Source organism: Cetorhinus maximus, chromosome 31, assembly GCF_964194155.1.
Source record: "Cetorhinus maximus chromosome 31, sCetMax3.hap1.1, whole genome shotgun sequence".
Taxonomy (NCBI): Eukaryota; Metazoa; Chordata; class Chondrichthyes; order Lamniformes; family Cetorhinidae; genus Cetorhinus; species Cetorhinus maximus.
In genome coordinates, this window is record NC_135909.1 from 3,236,121 (window position 1) to 3,258,709 (window position 22,589).

A 22,589-nucleotide genomic window follows, 5' to 3' on the forward strand; every position below is an offset into this window, starting at 1 on the left:
TTCTCTCTCCCTCCCCTCCCTCTTTCTCTCTCCCTCCCTCCCTCTTTCTCTCTCCCTCCCTCCCTCTTTCTCTCTCCCTCCCTCCCTCTTTCTCTCTCCCTCCCTCCCTCTTTCTCTCTCCCTCCCTCCCTCTTTCTCTCTCCCTCCCTCCCTCTTTCTCTCTCCCTCCCTCCCTCTTTCTCTCTCCCTCCCTCCCTCTTTCTCTCTCCCTCCCTCCCTCTTTCTCTCTCCCTCCCTCCCTCTTTCTCTCTCCCTCCCTCCCTCTTTCTCTCTCCCTCCCTCCCTCTTTCTCTCTCCCTCCCTCCCTCTTTCTCTCTCCCTCCCTCCCTCTTTCTCTCTCCCTCCCTCCCTCTTTCTCTCTCCCTCCCTCCCTCTTTCTCTCTCCCTCCCTCCCTCTTTCTCTCTCCCTCCCTCCCTCTTTCTCTCTCCCTCCCTCCCTCTTTCTCTCTCCCTCCCTCCCTCTTTCTCTCTCCCTCCCTCCCTCTTTCTCTCTCCCTCCCTCCCTCTTTCTCTCTCCCTCCCTCCCTCTTTCTCTCTCCCTCCCTCCCTCTTTCTCTCTCCCTCCCTCCCTCTTTCTCTCTCCCTCCCTCCCTCTTTCTCTCTCCTCCCTCCCTCTTTCTCTCTCCCTCCCTCCCTCTTTCTCTCTCCCTCCCTCCCTCTTTCTCTCTCCCTCCCTCCCTCTTTCTCTCTCCCTCCCTCCCTCTTTCTCTCTCCCTCCCTCCCTCTTTCTCTCTCCCTCCCTCCCTCTTTCTCTCTCCTCCCTCCCTCTTTCTCTCTCCCTCCCTCCCTCTTTCTCTCTCCCTCCCTCCCTCTTTCTCTCTCCCTCCCTCCCTCTTTCTCTCTCCCTCCCTCCCTCTTTCTCTCTCCCTCCCTCCCTCTTTCTCTCTCCCTCCCTCCCTCTTTCTCTCTCCCTCCCTCCCTCTTTCTCTCTCCCTCCCTCCCTCTTTCTCTCTCCCTCCCTCCCTCTTTCTCTCTCCCTCTTTGCCCCACCACCTGCCAGCGAACCCCCCCCCCCCAACACTGCTGCCAACTGACTGGAATTGAAGCAGGCGTTTTCACTTACTGGGCACCCCGGACACCCCACAATCTTCGCCGCTCCCTCCCTCTCCTTTTTGTTTGCACGTACGGCTTGAAGGAGCGTGGCGACGCGACCCACCTCGAATAAGAGTATTGAAACCACTTCAAACGGACGCAGCCTCGGAGTGCCGGAAGTAGGCGCAGCTGCGTTTAAATATGATCCAGGTCTTTTGTCCCCTCTTTATAATTAATTTTTTTTTTTAAACGTCAGTGTTCACTATTTGTTTGTGAATGTGTCTCACTTGATTGAATAACTGAGTGAGAGAGCCCAGAAACAGTGTTTCCTTAAAGGGTATAAATGTGTAACAGAGGTATAATGGGCCACAAACAAGTGTGTGTTTGTCTTTTTATTTAGCGGGCGGGAGGAGAAATGCTCGCCTGCGTGTGCAAATAATCTTCCCTGAGTCAGAGACTTGTACGGGAGACCTGGGATACAAGAATTGTACAGGAGTGGCACTTTTGAGCGGTTCAATTTTAACTCCTGCAATAGGATTAAAATGACGACTGGTCTAAAAGTAAATAGATGCAGTTTGTGACTTTGGGGCTTAAGTAGTTTGGCAATTGATGATGAATAATTTTATTACTTAAAGCATTTTTTTTTGTGTGTGTGTGTGTGCATTTAAAACCTTGCAGGAAAGTCCCTACTTCTTGTTTTAAAGAAAGTTTGATTGGAGTCATGTTCCTGTACACAGTAACTATAACCTGTCTGGGGGAGGGGGGGGGTGAGTAGGTTGGCTGGAGGTGTCCCTTTCCCCTAACCGGGTAGGTCCAGCGCTCTACATAAGGATCAGTCATGGGGACTACTTTATTTCTGCAGCCAGTGAAGTGGCTTGGCACCCCCGAATTCCTCCCCTTGTTCTCAGTCCGCACTCCGTTTTCACAGGGTCAGTCAGTGTGCCACAAGTAAATCCTTGTCACGCGGCAGAAACAGACCTGTGGAAGAGGGAGGTGGGGGGTGAAGTCCTCGACTCCCCCTGTTCTCTCAAGTCGTTTTGAAACATTGTTGGGAACAGCGGAAACTAGAACCTGGGGTTGGCGGGAGGGCCCTACCACCGCCACAGTGCGTGTGCGCTTCTCAAAGTGTTGTTTTCTCTGCCCCGTTAAAGATTTAAGTTGTGAATTGCGGCAGCAAGTGTTTAAAAGCCTCGTGCTGAAAGAGAAAAATGACTTTTTCTTAAAGGATAAGGCGTCTTGTGATTTGACTTTCACTAGGCCAATCAGCGGGGTTTGGCGGTAGTATTGTTGGAGCACCTTCTGCAGAATTCTGTCTCACCAGCAGCTTTAGTACAAAAGAACGCATCCCTTCTCATCACCACGCCCCACTTACCCCTCCCCCCACCCCACCTTCCCAAGTACGTGCGACACGGAGCACCACAAACCAGGAAGTTCAGAGATCTGATTCCCCCTTTCATTGTCCGTGCTGAGCTGGGTGATCACGGGAAGTAAAATTGACCTCCGCGTTCCCTCGGGTTGCTTGGTGAGGAGAGAGAATGGGAGGGTCGTGGGGTGGGGTGGGGGGGGAATGTGACCTTGTCTCTTCCGAGGGTCCCGTGGCCACTGTACAGCCCACCCTTCATGGGGAGCGGTCAGCATAATTATTGGGCAGGCTCCCTTTGGAGTTCATTGTGCCAGTGCGATGGGTTCACCTTCCACACAATACAGACTCCTCTAACCAGATCACAATTGCAGACACATTCACGGCCTCGCACCGGCTCTGGGAATCTCCTGGGAGAGAATCAAGGAGCCACTGTTCTGTTGTTCCATTAATTTAGAACGACACCTCCAATTCTGATCAGTGGATGCCGTGTGAGGACAAGATAGGATTTTAAGTGTGTTTCCCTCGCCCCCCGTGGTGGAATAGTCTGCCGGCACTCACTCTGCTCACACGCACATGTGTGAAGGGGCACAGGGGCTGCTGAGGGATCTATACCATGCCCTCCCTGCCCAGTGAGAGTCAGCATTGCTTGGAGAGGAGGCGGGGTGCAATTGACATTTTTGATGACAGTGGGATGGGTCACAAGTAAATTTGCAAGTGTGATCTGTGATTGAGTTTGTATTATTGCAGCCCACAGTTGGACCGTGGCTCCAGTTGCTGTGGCTCTTTTACAATTCCATCCTCAGAACAACAGCTTCAAAAGATTGCAGGGAATCTTCCCCCCCACCTTCCCACCACTGTCCATGTAGCAATACCCCAGAGCTTTTTGGCAGGGGGGGGTGGGGTGGGCTGGATGTCCGAGCTTCCACACAGCAAATGAAAAGGAAGTGAGGCCTGGCATTCTTCCTTCCCCCTCTCTCTCCCCCCCCCGTGGGTGCTGCCCAGCTTCCATTTGACAAATGCCCCCGGGTACGATGGTTGAAATAGAGCTGGGTGTGTGGCAGGCATCCATCAGCCTGTGATGCGTTGTTTGGGAGAGGGGGCATGAGGGTACGACATCTTTTGGGATATTGAGTTTCTGATTAGGGGTAATGGGTAACACTGCTGCACACTTAGCTGGCCATCTCCCGTCTTGCCCGTCTTGTCCTTATGATAAGTCGATCCCAGTGACCTTGACCAGGAACACCCTGAGAGTTGCAACTCCTCACTGACTCCTGTTGACGCTGGTCCTGTTAACTGATTAACACCTTCGCAGAAGAACACTGCCCCCTAAGGAATAAGGCTTCCTGTTTCATTTCTTTTTAAACTTCAGTCCACTCATTTTATTGGCACCTTCCCTTCCCTTCCCCCAGTCAGCGAGTGATGGAATACAGCCTGCGTGCTGATTTAAAATGATAGGGCCCGTGTTTCTGCCTCTGGCAGGCCGCCCCGTAGCCTGTGCGAATCTAGTTCAGATCTGTGGTTGGAGTTGGACTTGGGACGTGTGGAGGGTGACCCCAGGGCTGGTGCAGAAATTACTTCCTCTCTGCAATTTTCAGGTTAGGGTTTACGACTAGATTACTTGCGTTAAGGCTAAGAGCTCTTTAGAGGTGAGGGTTTTGTGGTTGATTATTTAATTTGTATATATTGTATAAAATTTTAATAGCTGGAATTGTACATACTGCACAATAAATCCTGCTGGTTCTGTCTTGCCTGTGTTGTCTTTACAAAAATCAATGGATGTGCTTTTTATCTTCACACCCATTTCGCAGCCACACCAACGTGACAAGTAATACCATAAACATCTACTTCCTCCACCATCGGTACACCGTGGCAGCGGTGTGCCATCTACAAGTTGTACTGCAAAAACTTGCCAGGCTTCCTCATACACCACCTTCCAAACCAGCCAACCTCTACCACCTAGAAGAACAAGGGCAGCAGGTGTATGGGAACACCGCCACCTGCAAGGTCCCCTCCCTGTCATAAGCCATCCTGACTTGGAACTATATCGGCCAGTCCTTCACTGCGGCTGGGTCAAAATCCTCCCTCCTGTTTTTAAAGTGTATTAACTTTGATTTTTTTTTAAACCTCATAAATCTGTTGGCAGATCCACACCCCTGCTTATTTTTCAAAGCTTTTCTGTCATTCATTGGGTAGTAAGGGAACCTCCAGCTTGACTTGCAAGTAATGCCTTCCACAGCTGACCACCAGGAAAATTAGGCAACATCAGCCCTACCCTATAACCTTCAGCAGGTGCCCAATAATCCACAGAGTGGCAAGTATTCGAGTGTACGCCACAATTGTTTGATTGTCTGTGTATTAGCCCCCAGAAGTATGTTAAGCAGAATCTAGTATTTCGTCATTTCAGTTCCTCCTTGTGCTGAACAGGAACTTACTTTTACACACCAGGGTGTCATAACCTCAGGATAGCCAATGGTGTTGTTTGGAAGCATAATTACTGTCCTAATGTGTGCATAGTAAAAGTGCGGCGGTCTACATTGGCCAAGTAATCTGCTTTATTGATTTTGGTTTGGGGATACATATCAGCCAGTACATCAGGAGAGATCCCAGGAGAAATCCCCTGCTGCTCTTAGAATACTGTCTGGGATCCTTAAGATTCATGGGGGTGTTTCGTATCTCATTCAAAAGAGAACGTTTTCAACAGCCTATTCGATGTGTCTTTATTGGGAGCAGCTCGAGGAGCCAGAGGCCTTTTGGAATGTGGGTGTGATCAATAAGGTCAGCATTCACTGGATGTCCTTAGTTGCCGCAGCTGAGTGACTTGTTCAGCCAGTTCAGAGGGATGTCAAAGAGTCAACTGATGGTTCGTCTGCACCCTTCAGTGGGACTTATGACAGCATATTATGGGGCAGCTGGTGGTAAATGCTGAGTTGTTCAAATCATAAAGGGAAACTTGAAACAACTGCCACAACTTGTTTTGCAGATTGTATAAGTTTCAAGACGTGTGCCTTGAATTCAGTAGTAATATGACCACCAAGTCTTACAGGTTTTTATAAAACTAAATTAAACACTTATTAATAAGAGGAGTGATTTTAAATACATAGAACTAAAAATTACTACTATGATTACTTCTAAATCCCCTAATCAGTCTAACTCCCAGTTACACTTTTATTAAGGCAACAGTAAGACACACAGATTTTAAAAGACCCAGGCAAAGAAACATGATACCCTGAACAAGTCACATCCAAAGTGACTTTTCTTAACTTCAGTCCTTTGAAGACACCAGATTGAGGCATAGATGCTGAAGGCTTTTCACACTTGTAAGATCTTAAAATGCCTCCCTTACAAACAGTCTTCTCTCCTTTATACATATTTTCCTCTTTGAATGCAAATACCCATTGTTTCACTATGTCTTTGGACTTTATCTTCTTGATGATAATAACCTCTCACAGCACTAAGTTTTACCAGTAATCTTTGGGAAAAATAAACATTGTTTCTAAACTTCATCTGGCTAGGTGACACAGTTCACCCCTCCTTTGCAAACAATCTAGTCTGGTTTGTTTCAAAATGCAAATGTTCCCTTGATACCAATGTTTCTAAACTTCCCCATGTTTACCTAATTAACATTTCAAACCTAACTTCTCTTCTTATACCAAAGAACCCTGACTAGCTGCCAATTCAATTCAATTAAGTCTCACACAGACACATCCCACTATTACTCTATTTTACAATAAATTCCAATAACTTTATGGAAATTATTATATCTTCTTGACATCCCCCTCTGTATTGAAAAATGAACAGTCATAATTTTAAAAGACAAGCTTAAATTTTATTAACCCATCTTACACTATCACCTATGTAACATCATCTGTGTCATTATCACATTGCTGTTTGTGGGAGCTTGCTGTGCCCAAATTGGCTGCTGTTTCCTACATCACAACAGACTGATTACATTTCAAAAATATTTTTTTATTCATTCACGGGATGTGGGCTTCGCTGGCTGGGCCCAGCATTTATTGCCCATCCCTAGTTGCCCTTGAGAAGGTGGTGGTGAGCTGCCTTCTTGAACCGCTGCAATCCATGTTGTGTAGGTACACCCACAGTGCTGTTAGGGAGGGAGTTCCAGGATTTTGACCCAGTGACTGTGAAGGAACTGCTGATATATTTCCAAGTCAGGATAGCGAGTGACTTGGAGGGGAGCTTCCAGGTGGCGGTATAATTGACTGTAAAGCGCTTTAAGACATCTGGTGTTAATGAAAAACACACTATAAATGCAAGTCTTTCTTATAACCACAAGACTAGTATGCCTGCAATAAGCATGACTGTTGATGTAGCAAAATTGAATGGGAAATATCAGCCTAATGATTTACATTGGTAAATGTCCATAGAAAAAGATGATGGTGAGACCCTAATGCCCTGGGGATGTGGGTTCGAATCCCACCACAGCAGCAGCTGGTGGAATTTGAATTCAGTTAATAATTCTGGAATTATAAAGCTAATCTCAGTAATGGTGACCATGTCATAACCATGTAAAAACCCATCTAGTTCACTAGGAAATCTGCCATCCTCACCTGGTCTGGCCGACGTGTGGCTCCAGACCCACAGCAATGTGGTTGACTTTTAACAGACCTCCGAAGGTCAGTTCAAGGGGCAATTAAGGATGCTGGTGACCACCACATCCCAGGCAGGAATAAAGGAAGAAAAAAAGTAACAGCAACATTGAATTGCTTTCCCTATGAAATACCCCTCGAATTTGCTGATGGCAGGTTCTGGAGATTTCTGTGGAGCTTGTAGGGTTGCCAACTGCAGCTAAATGTATTCCATTTAATCACATGACTGGCCCCAGCCATTAGTCTGCCAACACATCACTCCCTGTGACGTCTGTCTACGTGAGTTGGAAAGCAAAAAGACTCATTACCCAATTGGACGATGCTTGACTGTCAGCCAAACCGTCTTCCATTTCTCTCCCCCAATATTTTTTATAACCGGTAACGAGAAACGTTCAAAGAAAAATGACAAAAAAAACCCCACTATTTTTAACAGTCTTGATTTTTCTCTAGGAAGATTGATCTCCAATCCCTGGGCCAATCCTGGAGCCTTCTCAGTCCTGGATCCCAGGAAAAAATAAAAGCAAAAAAAAATGAGTGACTTAAAAAAAGCAACAGCAATATTGAAGGGCAAGAATTGCTTTCCTTGTTAAAAATTAATATATCTCAATATTGCTGTTGTCAGGTTCTGGAGATGGCTATGGGGTGGTGGGGAGTGATGTGGTCTTGTCATTAACTGAATTGTCTCCTAAGTATACTCTTGGGGTAAATTGCCCCCCCCCAACACACACAAAAGCAATTCAATTTGTGCAATAAAATCACAACAGCAAGATAATAGGAAATAAAGGATTAAATGGGAATTATCATGGGCTTTAAGTGAACTGGCTCATCAGGCTTAAGGCTTCCCCCCCCCCTCCCCCACCCTCAGAGCAATTTCCGGTTCCGGTGCCTCAGACGATGGTGACGGGAGTAATGGAGGCGGCGGAGAATCCGTGGTCGGGGCCGGAGCCGAATCCACCGGCATCGGCTCCATCGGGCGGTGAGTGAGCGCGTTCCTGTCACCGATGGAAAGGGAAGGAGGGGATCGGTTGAATGGCGTCGATATTGACCGGGGGAGGGAGAGATTTGTCGCCGACGCCGGGAAGCGGATCCGAGCTGGCGCTCGGCTTTTCCGATGAGGGGGGAGGGGCACCAGCTTGTTGTGAGGGGAAAGTCGGATATGGGTTGGGGTGGGTGGAAGAGACTGAAGGACGCCATCTTCCATCACCATTCCTGAATTTGGCTCCATCTTTCCCCTGCCCCCCTTTCAAGGCTCTGAGATCGGGCGGAAACCCCGCTCGTAATGGCGCCGATAACCGGCCTTGGCGGAGGGGCACCGCGCAGGCGTAGACCCGGTTTCTGGGCGGGGCGGGGAGGAGGAGGTGAGGATACAAGACCCGGATGGGAACCCGGAAGTAACATCACATCAATCCTTCCCGCCAGTTGACAACATATGGGGGTGGAATGAATTCATCTACTTAACACTCCCTCCACGGACCCAGACAGGTTTAGGGGGTTGGAGAAGCTGGGATTGTTCTCCTTGGGGGCAAAGGAGATTGAGGGGGAGATCTGATAGAGGTGAACAAGATGGTGACAGGTTTGGATAAGGTAGACAAAGAAAAGCTGTTCCCATTGGCTGATGGGACAAGGACAAGGGTTTACGGATGTAACATTCTGGTGCTAATTCTGACCCTGAGTTCCCTTCAAAGAGGACTTGTCACAGGGCGCGTGGTGAACTTTTCTAACGTTTGAGTGATCAGTCACAGGAATTTTAGTGTAGCATCGCAGGGCCTGATCTGACCGAAGGGACGGGGCGCCCTAACATTGGGATTGGACTGTTCCATGTGTCAGGTTTGAAATTGGGTCAGGGTCGGCGCTGAGGGTGCGCTGCATTGTCAGGGGAGGGGAAGTCGACGTCGAAGTGTTGGGGGAGGGGAAGATGGCGCTGAGGGTGCGCCGCAGTGTCAGGGGAGGTTGGTGCCGAGGGTGCGCTGCACTGTTGGAGGAGCAGTCTTTTGGATAAGACATCGAACTGAGGCTCCATCTGCCTGCTCGGGTGATGTAAAAGATCCCAGGGCACTGGGAAGAAGAACGTGGGGGAGTTCTCACCGGTGTCCTGGGGTCGATATTTATTCCACAGTCAACATCATTCCGGAAATCCCCAGCATCACAGATGCCAGCCTTCAACCAATTTGATTCACTCCACATGATATCAAGAAATGGCTGAAGGCACTGGATACTGCAAAGGCTACAGGGCCTGACAATATTCCAGCAATAGTACAGAAGGTTTATGCTCCAGAATTTGCTGCGCCCCTAGCCAAGCTGTTCTAGTACAGCTACCACACTGGCATCTACGCAGTAATATGGAAAATTGCTCAGCTATGTCCTGTATACAAAAAGCAGGACAAATCCAACCCGGCCAATTACTGCCCATCAGTGTACTCTCGATCATCAGTGAAGTAATGGAAAGGGTCATCGACAGTACTAACAAGCGGCACTTGCTTAGCAATAACCTGCTCATTGCCGCTCAGTTTGGGTTCCGCCAGGGCCACTCAGCTCCCGACCTCATTGCAGCCTTGGTTCAAACATGAACAGAATAGCTGAACTCCTGAGGTGAGGTGAGAATGACTGCCCTTGACATCAAGGCAGCATTTGACCGAGTGTGGCATCAAGGAGCCCTAGCAAAACTGGAGTCAATGGGAATCGGGAAAATTCTCCACTGGTTGGAGTCATACCTAGCACAAAGGAAGATGGTTGTGGTTGTTGGAGGTCAGTCATCTCAGCTCCAGGACATCACTGCTGGAGTTCCTCAGGGTAGTGTCCTCGGCCCAACCATCTTCAGCTGCTTCATCAATGAGCTTCCTTCCATCATAAGGTCAGAAGTGGGGATGTTCACTGATGATTGCACAATGTTCAGCACCATTCAAAACTCCTCAGATACTGAAGCAGTCCATGTCCAAATGCAGCAAGACCTGGACAATATCCAGGCTTGGGCTGACAAGTGGCAAGTAACATTAATGCCACACAAGTGTCAGGCAATGACCATCTCCAACAAGAGGAATCTAACCATCGCCCCTTGATGTTCAATGGCATTACCATCGCTGAATCCCCCACTATCAACATCCTGGGGGTTACCATTGACCAGAAACTGAACTAGACTAGCCATACAAATACTGTGCCTACAAGGTCAGATCAGAGGCTGGGAATCCTGTGGAGAGTAACTCACCTCCTGACTCACCAAAGCCTGTCCACCATCTACAAGGCACAAGTCAGGAGTGTGATGGAATAGTCCCCACTTGCCTGGATGAGTGCAGTTCCAACAATGACTCAAGAACCTCAACATCATCCAGGACAAAGCAGCCTGCTTGATCGGCACCCTATCAGCAATATTTACTCCCCCCCCCACCACCGACGCACAGTAGCAGCAGTGTGTGTACCATCTACAAGATGCACTGCAGCAACTCACCAAGGTTCCTTTGGCAGCACCTTCCAAACCCACGACCTCTACCATCTAGAAAGACAAGGGCAGCAGATAGATGGGAACACCACCACCTGGAAGTTCTCTCTCTCCACCCCCCCCCCCCCCCCCCGCCCCCCCCACACCCAGTCACACACCATCCTGACTTTGAACAATGTCGCTGCTCCTTCATTGTCACTGGGTCAAAATCCTGGAACTCCCTCCCTAACAGCGCTGTGGGTGTACCTACACCACATGGACTGCAGCGGCTCAAGAAGGCAGCTCACCCCCACCTTCTCAAGGGCAATTAGGGGTGGGTAATAATTGCTGGCCTAGCCAACGTAGCCCATATCCCGTGAACAGATTTTTAAAAAAAGCTAAAAACAGATTGCTGTTTGTGGGAGCTTGCTGTGCATGATTGGGCTGCTACGTTTCCTATGTTACAGCAGTGACCACACTTGGAAATATTTCATTGTCTGTAAAGCACTATGGACATCTGGTGGTCCTGAAAAGCGCTGTAGAAATGCAGCCCTTTCTTCAGGAGTGTTCTGGAGAGGCACGGCTAGTTACAGGTCTGTCAGCAAAGCTAACGTTTGGAGGCAATGAATTCAGGTTATCATGGCCTGAGACGCTATCAGAGATTCGAATGTCTTTGAGTTTCCAGCTCCCTCACCAGGATTTTCATTGTTTGTTTGATCATCCGTTACAGACCTGTTACAGAGTATGACATCTGCATAGGCAGTTGCACTATTTTTAATTTTCACTTTATCATTCTAATCTCTGCTGCCCGTGTCCTAACTTGCTCTACACCCGCTCGCCGATCTGCTCTGTGATCACTGACCTATGTGGGCCCAGTGTTAAGCAACCTCTCCATTTAAAAAAAAAAATCCTTAATTTCAATTCCATCCATGGCCTTGCTCCTCCCTATCTCTGTAATCTCCTCCAGTTTTACAGCCCCCGAGGCCTGTGTGGCCTGCTAATTCTGGCCCTTTGAGCGTTCCATATTTTAATCACTCCACCATTGGTGACCCGCCTTTCACTGCCTGGAGCCTAAAACTCTGTAATTCCCTCCCTAAACCTCCCTGATTTTCTACCTTGTTTTACTCCTTTAAGACGCCCCTTAAACCCACTTCTTTGCCCCTTCATCACCTGTCCTAATACCTCCCTATAGGCTCGGTGTTGAATTTTGCGATTTGAAGCTGCTATGTGAATGCAAGCTATTGTTGGTGTATCACCATTATTTTCCCTGGTAAGTGTTGATTGTATTCAGAATGGATGACCCTTCCAGGCACAGCCTATTCTCAATGTCGTTAAACTTCGTGGAACCGTGGTCTCCAGCTGTTTCTCACCAGCCTAAACTGTGACCGTTCCGAGTGCCTGTGCGTTAACCTCTGCTGTCTCCCTCTCTTTTGTTTGCAGACGGTGAGCAGAAATTACTGAAAGGCAGTCTGGGTGGGAGCGATCAGTGCGCCGTGCAGAAGGGGTCCACACGAGCCCTTGGCCTACATGCCGATGAGACTGCAGTAGAGGAGGCGATTGCCGACTGCCCCAGCCCCTGTGACAGGGACTCCGGCGAGGAATCAGCGGCAGACACTCCAGGCTCAAGTGACGGGGCCACTGTGGAGGACCCGGCAGCCGATTCCACTGGGGACACGGGTGAGGAGTCAGCAGCCGATTCCACTGGGGAGGAGTCAGCAACTGATTCCAAAGGCCCAAATGACAGTGGAGAGGAGTCGGCAGCAGATTCCACAGGACCAAGTGATGGGGACACTGTAGAGGAGGCAGCAGCGGACAGCCCTGGCCCCTGTGATGGGGACACTATGGAGGAGGCAGCAGCGGACAGCCCTGGCCCCTGCGATGGGGACACTGTAGAGGAAGCAGCAGCGGACAGCCCTGGCCCCTGTGATGGGGACACTATGGAGGAGGCAGCAGCGGACAGCCCTGGCCCCTGTGATGGGGACACTGTAGAGGAAGCAGCAGCGGACAGCCCTGGCCCCTGCGATGGGGTGTCTGTCGATGAGGCAGCAGCGGACAGCCCTGGCCCCTGTGATGGGGACACTGTCGATGAGGCAGCAGCGGACAGCCCTGGCCCCTGTGATGGGGACACTATGGATGAGGCAGCAGCGGACAGCCCTGGCCCCTGTGATGGGGACACTGTCGATGAGGCAGCAGCGGACAGCCCTGGCCCCTGTGATGGGGACACTGTCGATGAGGTAGCAGCGGACAGCCCTGGCCCCTGTGATGGGGACACTGTAGAGGAAGCAGCAGTGGACAGCCCTGGCCCCTGTGATGGGGACACTGTCGATGAGGCAGCAGCGGACAGCCCTGGCCCCTGTGATGGGGACACTGTCGATGAGGCAGCAGCGGACAGCCCTGGCCCCTGTGATGGGGACACCGTCGATGAGGCAGCAGTGGACAGCCCTGGCCCCTGTGATGGGGACACTGTCAATGAGGCAGCAGCGGACAGCCCTGGCCCCTGTGATGGGGATACTGTAGAGGAAGCAGCAGCTGATTCCACTGGCCAAAGTGTTGGGGACATGAGGGAGGAAGCTGCTGCACGCAGTCCTGGCCATTGTGATATGGATACCGTAGAGGAGGCAGCTGCTGATAGCCTTGGTCTGTGTGATATGGACACCGTAGAGGAGGCGGCTGCTGGTAGCCCTGGCCCCTGTGATACAGACACTGTGGAGAAGACGGCTGCTGGTAGCCCTGGCCCCTGTGATACAGACACTGGAGAGGTGACGGCTGCTGGTAGCCCTGGCCCCTGTGCTACAGACACTGTAGAGGAGATGGCTGCTTGTAGTCCTGGTCTGTGTGATGATACTGTGGACAGTCCCAGCCCATGTGACCGTAATGAAGTAGAGAAGTCAGCTGCTGAAAGTCCAAGTCCGTCGGGTGTTCAGAGCACAGCAGGAGAACTATCTGGAAGTCTTAACCCGCCTTCTGATCAGGACAATGTGCCAGAGGTGGAAATGGGTGGGCCGAGCATTGACAAGGATACTGCGGAAGAATCAGCTAATGAGTGCACTAGCCTGGGTGCTGGTGGTCAGGACACTGTAGGTGAGCTAGCTGCCGATTCTTCCTGTAGTACGATGGTGCAGGAGGGAGTGCCACAGCTCCCAGAGAGCTCCAATGGGCCAGAGCATGTGGTAGACAAAGCACTGGCCAACTCTGATTGTGTGGGCTACACAACAACAGAGGGCACCGCTGCTGGCCTGGATGAGTATGGGCAGGGCAGCAGTGAGTACGGGGCCTTGGAGGCCGAGGGCAGCATCCCGCCGTACCCAGCGGACTTTGAGAAATACTGGAAGATAGTGGAGGATAATCCGTACGATTTCACTGGATGGACATACGTCTTGCAGTACGTGGAACAAGAGGTGAGGAGATTGTAACGTGGGCATTGGCTGGGCTGGTTGTACCTCCTTGTATCACTGCTGTATCTCTTCCTGTTCACCTCGTAGTACAGTGTGTCCCTACCTACTTGTCCTCCCTAATCCAGTGCCAATCTGTATCCCTGCCTGTTTGTAGAGACCACTGGGACAGCAAGTGGACTCCTTCTGTAGGTTTTTTTCCCTAGTTTGGGATGCTTTGAGAGCGTAACACTGTCCGTGCGCCAAAGGGGGTTTGAAAGCGAAAGGGTGTCTGACCTCGGAATAACCGGACTATGAGCAGGAATAGGAGAACGTTGCTTGGGTTGTGACTGCTGGCCTGTTCAGAGTTTTGAGGCACTTGAAGCAGGATGTGGGGGTGGGGGTGGTAGCATTTCAGCAGCTGGTGCAGGTGAAGGTGTCAGCAGCTGAATATCAGGCACAGAGGGGGCCAAGGATTCAAAGAACCCCAGAGTTGGAGAAGAGGGCTGCGGAGAGTAGACTGCAAGAGGATTTTTTTTTTTAAAGTAGCGTTCAGGGAGGGTGAGAGCCAGTGAAAGGTGGGGGATGGCACTTCACGCAGTACAGAATAAGGCTGGTGGCATTTGAAGGTTCTGAAAGACAGGAATCTGGAGGCCGACAAGGAAAGAATGGAGTAGTTTGACTCTGGGCGTGACGAAGGCAGCCTAAACATCACTGGGGCTGAAATGGAGCTGATGGGGTGAGGTGGAAGTAGGTGGAGGATGTGGGGGTATTATCTCCGCTCTGAGCGAGGTTGGACTCGGATTGGTTGAGCAGCCAGCCAGGGAGGGAGGGCGCCGAGGCGTGGCGTGTTTGGCGGAGACCCAGGAAGACGAGGGGGGAAGCTCCGAGGTTACAGTTAACACAAGATGCCTTTGACCAAATGCAGAGCTTGGGGTGGGGTCAGGGCTGGGCAGGAGCCTGATAGGGTGGGAGGGAGGCCCTGTGGCTTGGGTTGAGGAGTGTGTGTGGTGGGTGGGGGTAGGGTGGTGTGGAACATACAGCTGGCTGGGTGGGTAAGGCTAGAGGAAACATGGAGATGTGTTGGAGAGAAGAATCCCTTTGATCATCCAACCTGATGGGGTGGGAGGGGCTGGTAGACCCTTGTGCTGGACTTTGTGGCAGGTGATTAGCTGGGTGAGGGGGTGGAAGAGCATGTACTAGCGCTTTTGTGCCAGTCAGTAGGTTGCGGGTTCGAGACCAACACCAGAGACTTGAGCATGCAGTCTAGACTTGACACTCCCAGTGCCAGCACTGAGGGAGTGCTGCACTGTCAGAGGTGCTGCCTTTCAGATGAGACATCAAACTGAGACCTTCTCCAGTGAGATCCTATAATTCTATTTTGAAGAGGGGCAGGGGAGTTCTCCACAGGTGTCCTGGCCAATATTTCTAACTCAGCTAACATCACTAACTGCTAGTTCTGTCTGTCTACACATTTTGGTTTAATGTTTGTAAGTTTCCTTTAAATTTAGTCTTTTGTTTTTGCAGTTTCCCTTTAAGCGGCTCCCTTTTAATTTGTCCCTTGATTTGTTAATTTAGTTTATTTGTTTTGACTCGAGAGTTACAGCCCACTCACCCTGCCCCTCCGTCCCTGTGCCAAGCCCAGCTTTCAGGAAAGTTGCAGCGTAACTGGCACCTGTGATTTCCCCCCCACCCCCCATGCCCTCCTCACTGAGCCCTGTGCCTTGGGCACCAGGAACAGTGGTCCTGTTCTGCAGCCCCACTATAAGGGCCTTCCTGGCAGTTTGACTATCTCTCCTTCCCTTGCCTGCTTCAGCTGCTGAGCAAGAAAAGGAGGGGTGACCATATCGAGTGTTCCGGCGAGGGGGCAGGTGGGCATCTGAGGGTGGTAGTATACCCGAGCACCCGGACCGGCAGGATTGGCAGTGTGGTGAGGAAGCACGTGGCATGGGGAAGTGTTTCTCTGGGCACGTTGTAGATGCTGGGCTGCTCTGTTGTTAATTCTAGTCTCCTTTCAGAATCACATCTGGGCCGTGCGGAAGGCGTTCGATGCATTCTTCGCCCGCTACCCCTACTGCTATGGCTACTGGAAGAAATACGCTGACATTGAAAAGCGTTTGGGGTTCACCAAAGAGGTTGAGGAGGTGAGGGGGGTGATGCTGGGAGTTTTGGGGCTTCTGTTTCCTTTCAGTTGTTTAAGCTGCTGACTAAAACTACTGGTATACGGCTGACAGGTTGGTCAGATTACACCATGGTCGCTGGGCTACTTTTGACCACTGGTGCCAACTTGTGACAGAAAAATATTAGACCTTTGCCAATGAACTTTATGTGATTACGTTTGCGATTTTTATTTCTCTGCTTCTCAACATAGACACAACTGTGGACATTGTAGATGTCGACAGTGTGGAGGGAAGCCATTTGGCCCATGTGTGCCCAGCCGCTCACTTTCCCTTTTTCTCTTTGCCACAAGAACAGAAGGAATAGGAGCAGTAGTAGACCACTCGGCCCATTCACCGTGAGATACGATCATGGCTGACCTTGGGCTTCAACTCCATTTTCCCCGTCCGTCCCCCATATCCCTTCGTTCCCTGAGGGACCAAAAATCTGTCTGTCCCGCAGCCTTAAACGTATTCAACAATGGAGAATCCACAACCCTCTGGGGCAGAGAATTTCATAGGTTCACCACCTTTTTGAAGCATTTTCTCCTTGTCTCAGTCCTAAATGATCGGCCAGTTATCCTGAGACTGGGCCCCCCGCGTTTTAGATTCCCCGACCAGCGAAAACAATCTCTCAGCGTCCACCCAGTCACAACCGCAAAAGAATTTTGTAGCTTTCGAAGAGATCGCCTCTCATTATGCTAAAATAGAGAATACAAGCCCAGTTTACTCAGCCTCTCATCTTAGGACAACCCCCTCATCCCGGTGAACCTTCACTCTACCGCCTCCAATGCGAGTATATCCTTTCTTAAATGTGGAGATCAAAACTGCGCACAGTATTTGCTGTGGTCTCACCAAAATCTTGTAAAACTCTAGCAAAATTTCTTTATTCTTGAACTCCAATCCACTTGCAACAGAGGCCAACAAGCCATTTGTCTTCCTAATGCAAACTTTCCACATTCCTTCTACGAGCACACCCAAGTCTCTTTGGACATCAGCACTTAAAGTTTCACACTTATACAATATTCTGCTTTTCTATTCTTTTGACCAAAGTGAATAACTTCACATTTGCCTACGTTATAATCAATCTGCCATCTTGTTGCCCACACACTTAACCTGTCTATATCTCTCTTGCGTCCTCCCCACAGCTTAATTTTCCACCAAGCTTTGTATCATCAGCAAACTTGAGTATTACTCTGTGTCTCTTCTCTAAGTCATTAATATAAATTGTAAATAGCTGAGGCCCCAGCACTGATCCTTGCGGCACACCACTAGCCACTACCTGCCAGCTTGGAAAAGCCCTGTTTATGCCCACTCTCTGCTTTCTATCCATTAACAAATCCTCTATTCATGCTAAAATGTTACCCCCTCCCTTATCTTGCCTATTAACCTTTTGTGTGGCACCTTATCGAATGCCTTTTGGAAATCCAGGTATACTACATCTACTGGTTCCCCTTTATCTACCCTACTAGTTACATCCTCAAGAAACTCTGATAAATTTGTCAAACAGGATTTCCCCTTAGTGGAACCATGTTGACTTGTTCTAATCATACTAGAGTTTTCTAAGTGCATTGTTAAGACTTCCTTAGGAATAGATGCCAGCATTTTCCCAACGACTGATGTTAGGCTAGCTTGACTGTAGCTTGCTGTTTTCTCTCTCCCAGCTTTCGGGAAAATAATGCTCTCTGCCAACCCTGTTAACTCCCCAGGTTAAGGCCCATCAGTGCAGGGAAATGGAGCTCTTTTATCATTGGTACTAACTATCCCATCAAACATTCCCAGGACAGCTACACCATGGGGTTACATACAGAGTAAAGCTCCCTCTACACTGTCCCCATCAAATACTCCTAGGGCAGGTACAGCACGAGGTTAGATACAGAGTAAAGCTCCCACTACACTGTCCCCATCAAACACTCCCAGGACAGGTACAGCACGAGGTTAGATACAGAGCAAAGCTCCCTCTACACTCTCCTCATTAAACACTCCCAGGACAGGTACAGCACGGGGTTAGATACAGAGTAAAGCTCCCACTACACTGTCCCCATCAAACACTCCCAGGGCAGGTACAGCACGAGGTTAGATACAGAGTAAAGCTCCCACTACACTGTCCCCATCAAACACTCCCAGGGCAGGTACAGCATGTGGTTAGATACAGAGTAAAGCTCCCTCTATCTAAATAATGTGCTTAGCCCCCTTTTTTCACAAGCATCCCATTTGTCCCGTTTCTTACTGATGTGTTCTAACAGTTGCACTGTGTTTTTTTGCTGCAGGTTTACCAGCGAGGTCTCCAGTCCATCCCACTCAGTGTCGATCTGTGGGTTCATTACATCACTTACCTGCAGGAGGTCCTTGAGGCTACCAATCCTGAAACTCCTGCTAAACTTCGAAGGTAAGCCTGAACTATCCAGCATTGGAATGGGCAGGCGTGGTGGAGTTTGAGCCCAGTGCCTGAGCCTCAGTCGCTGTTTGTTTTTTACCTTAAATTGGTGCTGTTTAATCTGCTCTCTGGAGCAAGATTTTGAGGAGGTCTCTGAACAGACTTGAACAGGATGGATTATTGTGAAAGTGGGGTGGGGGAGGGATATAAGAACCCCACCTTGGCTGAGCAGCCAGTTCCTCAGGGGTGGAAAGATCAAGAGCCAGAGCACACAGATTGAAGATGATTAGCCAAAGACACAATAGCGGCATGTGGAAAATCCTTTTCAGGCAGTGAGTGGTTTGGATCTGGAATGCACTGCCTGAGAGTTGTACTGCCCACAGCAATGTGGTTGACTCTTTATTGCTGTCTCTGCCCACAGTGGTGTTGCGGAAGCATGCTGGGCCCGTAACCCAGAAATCAATGGATTGAAACCATCCTCTGCTATTTATTCACCAGGATGTTGCCTGGACTGGAGCGTTTCGGCTATGAAGAGAGACTGGATAGGCTGGGATTGTTTTCCTTAGAGCAGCGAAGGCTGAGGGGGGACCTGATTGAGGTATACAAAATTATGAGGGCATAGACAGGAAGAAACTTTTTCCCCTTAGTGGAGGGATCAGTAACCAGGGGGCATAGATTTAAGGTAAGGGGCAGGAGGTTTAGAGGCGAGTTGAGGCAAAAAATAATTTTCACCCAGAGGGTGGGCAATATCTGGAGCTCTCTGCCTGAAAAGGTGGTAGAGGCAGGAACCCTCACAACATTTAAGAAGTATTTAGATGAACACCTGAAATGCCATAGCATACAAGGATATGGGCCAAGTGCTGGACAATGGGATTAGAGTAGATAGGGGCTTGACCAGCGCGGATACGATGGGCCGAAGGACCTCATTCCGTGCTGTTCAACTCTGACTCTGAGTGTGGTGGAGGCAGGTTCAATCGAGACTTTCAAAAGAGGAATTGGGTATTTATCAGAAAGGGGGAGAAGTTGTAGGGCTATGGGAAAAAGGCCGGGTGAGCGGGACTAGACGAGTCGCTCTGGCAGAGAACCGGCGCTGACACAATGGGCTGAACGGCCGCCTTCTGTGGTATTACAATTGCGACCTACTCGCAGCATCGCAGAGAGGGAGAATGCAACGCTCCCTCAGTACTGGCACTGGGCGTGTTGGCCTAGGTTTTGTGCTGCAGCACCCAGGACAGGGCTCAAACCGACTCTGACGTGAGAGGAGAGTGTGAGCCCGTAAGTCACGGCTGGCACACCCATTGGGATTAGTGGGCAGGGAGGGGAACACTCCTCTCGCACGCTCAGTACTACTGTTTCTCAGCCACATTCCCTGTTTTACAGACTCGCACAGCCATGGGCTTGTTGCATCAGACTGGCAACAATGCAGGGTTGCATAGACCTGGCACTGCTAGATTGAAATTCATCCAGTGCCCAAGAAGATTTGCACCATTTTAGTGCAGGAGTAAAGTGGATAATTTAATGGCCCAAACTGACTAACAGAAAATCTAACGGTGAATGCCGCCAGAGTTTTCTGTTTCTGATTTGCAGCATCAGCAATATTTTTCTTGCCTCTTTTTGGGAGTTGTTAGTGATGGCTGTTTGACAATTATTCGATATAATTGGGAGCCAGTCCGGTCATGGTGAGAGTGCAGTTATTATTGGTGCCCGTGCTTGTTTGAACACTTAATGGACATGTAATTATTTAATCATTTTTCTGCCATTCATCTGTAGCCATAAAATCTTAGACGTTAAGGTATGAATACATTGCCTCCCTACAAAACCCATGTTTTGGGGTGCAGCAGAGCGACATCAGCACCGACCAGTGCAGATGGCAATATGGCGTTGGCAGGAGGCACAGTGTTTGTATAATGCTCCTGATCGAGGTTGGTCTTTATTGGGCACTCTCTCGCGCTCTCTCTCTCTCTCTCTCTCTCTCTCTCTCTCTCTCGCCTGTACTGCTCTCATCTGTTGATCTCTGCCATTGGGTTTCGCCTGACGAACAGTTCTTGTTTTTCTATTCGCAGTGTGTTTGAAATGGCGTTGGCTGCCGCCGGCACCGATTTCCGCTCTGACCGACTCTGGGACCTGTACGTGAACTGGGAGAAGGAGCAGGGGCAGCTGAAGGCCGTGACTGCCATTTACGACCGGGTGCTGTCGATACCCACGCAACTCTACAGCCACCACTTTGAGAAGTGAGTGAAGAAGGCGGCTTTGTACGGTTAACGTGTAAATGTTAGGAAACGTTGTTCGCGGCTGACCCGGGAGGCCGGGTGGGTAAGGGCACCGTTCAGAGAAGAGTTAAAGCTGTGTTGAGTTTCTGGCGTGGTATCGCAAAGTATTTACAGCACAGCGACAGGGCATTCAGCTCAACTGATCCACGCACCGCACGGGCCCCCTCCTCACTAGGGTTGCCAACCCTCCCGGAAAGGCTGGGGATCTACCAGATACACCATCCATCTCCCAGTGGCTGAAAGCAATCTTGGAGATTTTAAAAGGATAATTCTGTGATTCCATTCTGTAATTCATAGCCCTCGGCCGCAGCCCAGTCACGAGCAGCGATGATTGTGTTCACAGCGGCCGCGCGGGCGCAGTCTGATGACATAGAACCTAACCGACGTGACCACACACGCATACCGTGCTCGTAGACTTCGTTGCTGTTGCCTGTTTTCCCTCCCCCCCACCCCAACCCCGTCAACGGTGTCTGACCTCGAGCTGACATTAACAGAGACAAAAAGAACTCAGGAGGTAAAGGAGCGAGCAGTTAAGCGAAGGGCAACTGTCTTGAGCTTTCAACTGCCCCTGCCTGGAAAATCCACAGCACTGGTTGCCAGCCTAGAAAGCCTTGCACACAGCTGAAGTCCCGCGGCGCGATGCCAGAGGGAGCGTGGCTGCCTGCTTTGTTGCTGTGCTAGGAAAAGTTGAATTGATTAAAAAAAGGCCTAATGAGGCCATTTCGCCTTAAGACAATGGAATCGACTGAACCAGCAACAAAACATTTGTTTTGTTGGAAAAATCTTTGACTCAGCAACTCGTCAGGCATTAGGAATGTGGTGAAACGGTGGCGATCGAGGAGAAATCGTGACCTAGGCCCTGCTTAAAGCCTGGGCCTGTCCTGCGCCTGCATTCGCCATTAAGGTTCCAGCGTGTTACTTCAACCCCCAAAGAGAGAGTGGGCGGGCGTGCCGCCAATTTTTAACGCAGTGTTTTATTTGTTTTCTAATCTTGGGATCTTGAGCACAACTCGTGTTGGGAGCCGGAATTTAACGTTTAAAAGGTGGCCAAGGGAAGCGGGCTGAGATGGGTTGGATGAGACGTTGGGTCCGGCGAAGAAATTCACCAGCTAGTGCCATGCTGCCGGCTTTCCATTGTGTCTCTTCTGCTGACGTCTCCTGAAATATGCCCAGCCAGAGTTGGCAACCCTACCTCCCATCCCCTCGCCTCGCCCCGTCAACATATCCTTCTATTCCGTTCTCCCTCGTGTGTTTATCCAGCTTCCCCCTTAAGTGCGTCCATACTGTTTACATCAACCACGCGCTGTGGGAGCGAGTTCCACATTCTCACCACCCACTGGGTAGTGAAGTTTCTCCTGAATTCCTGATTGGATTTACTAGTGACCATCTTATATTCCTCTGGGGAGTTGGTGGTGTACTGGTAATGGGCTAGTAACCTGGAGGCCCAGGCTAATGCTTTGGGGACAGGGGTTCAAATCCCACCACGGCAGCTGGTGGAATTTAATTTCAATTAATAAATCTGGAATATAAATCTAGTCTCAGTGATTGTTTCATAGTCACCATCATCGATGGTTGTAAAGATCCATCTGGTTCACTAATGTCCCCTGTAGGGAAGGAAATCTGCTGTCCTTACCCGGTCTGGCCTACATGTGACTCCAGACCCCACAGCAATGTGGTTGACTCTTAACTGCCCCTCTGAAATGGCCGAGCAAGCCACTCAGTTCAAGGGCAATTAGGGATGGGCAACAAATGCTGGCCTTGCCAGTGACGCCCACATCCTGTGAATGAATTTTTTTTTTTTTAAATGACCAACCTTGGATTTCACTTTGTAAGTTTGGAAGGCCAGGATGCTGGAACATGAGAACGATGACAGACAGACAGGAAAAAACCTTCTCTCCTCCACCGACTCCATCCCGCACGATCGCAATACCTTATGCATCGCAGTATGTAAACTCCTCACCTCACCTGGAATCGTGATCGCCCGGGAGAGGCGAGAAATGG

General features: G+C 49.9%; 1 protein-coding gene across 3 annotated transcripts in view; it reads left to right on the plus strand.

Moving 5' to 3' along the window:
• Positions 1–7,887: 7,887 nt before the first annotated feature.
• The window catches only part of LOC144670426 (uncharacterized), a 28,498-nt gene continuing 13,796 nt past the window's right edge, over positions 7,888–22,589 (plus strand). For all 3 annotated transcript variants that reach the window (XR_013573876.1, XR_013573877.1, XM_078532904.1), the window contains exons 1-5: positions 7,888–7,978; positions 11,855–13,812; positions 15,804–15,929; positions 18,212–18,330; positions 20,382–20,549. Coding sequence is in view for 1 of the 3 variants with exons in the window: in XM_078532904.1 (XP_078389030.1) it covers positions 7,897–7,978; positions 11,855–13,812; positions 15,804–15,929; positions 18,212–18,330; positions 20,382–20,549 (2,453 nt within the window). In the remaining 2 variants the exon portion in view is untranslated. The remainder of the gene's footprint in view (positions 7,979–11,854; positions 13,813–15,803; positions 15,930–18,211; positions 18,331–20,381; positions 20,550–22,589) is intronic.